At 42.3% G+C, this 2,504-nt stretch overlaps 1 protein-coding gene across 1 annotated transcript in view; it reads left to right on the forward strand.

The window, feature by feature from the left end:
* Cdk19 (cyclin-dependent kinase 19) overlaps positions 1–2,036 on the forward strand; it is a 116,399-nt gene extending 114,363 nt beyond the window's left edge. Inside the window, exon 11 of the mRNA XM_013022364.1 lies at positions 1,905–2,036. Within this exon, the coding sequence (XP_012877818.1) occupies positions 1,905–2,036 (132 nt within the window). The remainder of the gene's footprint in view (positions 1–1,904) is intronic.
* The last annotated feature ends 468 nt before the right edge of the window (positions 2,037–2,504 follow it).

Consider the following 2,504-nt stretch of genomic DNA (forward strand, 5'->3'; position numbering starts at 1 on the left):
CCCAGTCAGAAATGGAGCTGTGGCTCAAGTGTTAGCCTTGCAGGGTGGGGGTGGGAAACTCAGGCCCTGAATTCAAGTCTCAGGACCAGCACCAAAAAAAAAAAAAAAACAACCCAAAAAACCATGTGATAATCTTAGAAAGTCTTGCAAAAAGTTTGTTTTTCAAGGTGGTAATAAACCAAGGCAAGAACAAGCAAGAAAGGAAAACTTAAGTGAAAGATTTCTTTTTCAGTAAAAGGTTTAGGACCAGTCTCCGGGAATTCACAGAATGGGAACATTTAGGACAGAAAGAATAGAAAACAAAAGCTCTGATGAGGGAGCCATAAACTCACTGATAAGAAACTGGAACAAAGAGACACATTAATGAGGAAGACATAACAAACAGTTGCTTCTTTGAGTGTCTCAGAATGCAATGTTTTCATATAACTGTTTCCTTAAAAACTTCTCTTTAAGAAGAGAATATAATACTTCCTTCTGGCTGTAATTAGACTGAACATAATTGGAAGTTTGTTAGAAATTGAGTTTTCCCTTAAGCTTTAGCTTTATCTCTAATATATTTGCAATATATGTTCACTTACTATCTCATCTTTTTATCTCAGATTATGTTACCCTGTGTTAAAAAGAAATAAAAAGTTGGTTACCAGTGGCTCATGCCTGTAATTCTGGCTATTTAGGTGGCTGAGACCTGAGGATTGTAGTACAAAGCCATCCAGCACAGGAAAGCCCGTGAGACTCTTATCTCCAATTAGCTGCCAAAAAAAGCTGAAAGTATAGATCTGACTCAATTGGTAGAGTGTTAGTTTTGAGAAAAAATGTTTAGGGACAGTTGCCCAAACCCTAAGTTCAAGCCAGAGAGAGGGAGGGGGGAGGGGGAGGGGAAGAGGGAGAGGGAGGAAGAGAGGAGACACACACGTTAAGGCAAAGCAGACTTTATTTCAGGGGGCAATAGATATGACAAGCACAGAGAACCCAGTAACAGGGTGTTGCAATAGAGGAGAGGGATTGTATTCTTCCCCAAATTTAAGAATGACACAGATTTTTAGCCAAGGAGCAGACCAGTGGATGGAAAATTGCTAAGAGGAAACATCAAGGATGAAGGGTTTCTGATTTGATAGGACTATTGCTGAAGGCAGGTTATGGAGACAAGATTTCTGTGTATATTGTTAGGTTTTTAAAAAGAGGTAGCCGAGTAAGAACAGCACCACGCATGTGGTATTCAGGTAAGGGGTAGCTTTATTCATCATTCTGGCTGGCACCAGGCCATGTTGGCACTCCATGCGGCTGGGAAAAGCCTGGGAAAGAGCGCAGAAAGATAGCTGGGAAAAAGTTGGGAAAGAGAGCTTCTGGGCCTGGGCTAGGCCTTTTCTAGGGTATGGGCGGAGAAAGATGTGGCCACAACAAATTCAGATGTCACCTCAGCGGATGCAGATGTGACCTCTTCCAGGTGTGCCAGTTGCCTAGGTAATGCAGGTACTGGGTAGAGACTGCTGCGAGGAGGGTGGAGTCTGCTCACCATCCAGGGGCGGATCTTACATGCATGTGTAGAAATTTGTTATGCAAGGAGTTAGACTGCACCCCAAAAGTAGTCAGTGTGAAGAACAGTAGGTCTTCATGCTGACTGATTTATAAGTTTATAGCATAAATTTCTACACGGCATGTCTTTGCCAATATAGCTTATCTCCCAAAGAAATTGAGCCAAACTTCATGCATGCCAGAATATGTGGCTACTGTAGGGCTAGGCTGTTAATTTCAGATCTGCAATATGTATTAACATGCTAAGTTAACTGTTAGCTGCTGCTGAGACCTGGTCTCATGACTAAATGGTTTATATCTCCACCCTACTTTGATTGACAACTTGTGCCTTACTCTTCTGTCAATAATACCCTTTTCCTGTTTCCTTCTAGCACTCCACTTCTCGCCTGAATTACCAAAGCAGCGTTCAGGGATCCTCTCAGTCCCAGAGTGCACTAGGCTACTCCTCTTCATCTCAACAGAGTGCACAGTACCACCCATCACACCAGGCCCACCGGTACTGATCAGCCACCTCTACCTGGCCCAGGCCAGAGCACAGACTTCAGCAATAGGAGGTTTGCATTGCAAAGAACCCCCAAATGCAAACTATGATGCCATTCAGAACTCACACACTCAGGAGAAAAACTTTGTACACTGAGTGTTTTGCAGAACTCCTATCTCTTCTTTATTGACTTAAGGAAGATTCTTGTGAAGTTTCCCCTACCCCTTACCCCGCATGAGTTCCGTGTGACTTCTCTGATAAAGTGTCTAATCCCAGCACTTCTGTAACCCTCAGCATTTTTTGAAGGATTTCCAGGTGCACCTTTCTCATGCTGTAGCAATCATTATGATTTACTTTTTCAAAGCTCTTTTAATAAGGATTTTAATGTTTTAGAAACAGGATTCCAGTGGTGTGTATAGTTTTATACTTTGTGAACTGATATAGCAACACAGGTAAAAATGGACCTTTTAAAGCACTACAATTTTCTCAG

This window comes from Dipodomys ordii, unplaced genomic scaffold (genome assembly GCF_000151885.1).
Source record: "Dipodomys ordii isolate 6190 unplaced genomic scaffold, Dord_2.0 Scaffold62, whole genome shotgun sequence".
In the NCBI taxonomy this organism is placed as follows: Eukaryota; Metazoa; Chordata; class Mammalia; order Rodentia; family Heteromyidae; genus Dipodomys; species Dipodomys ordii.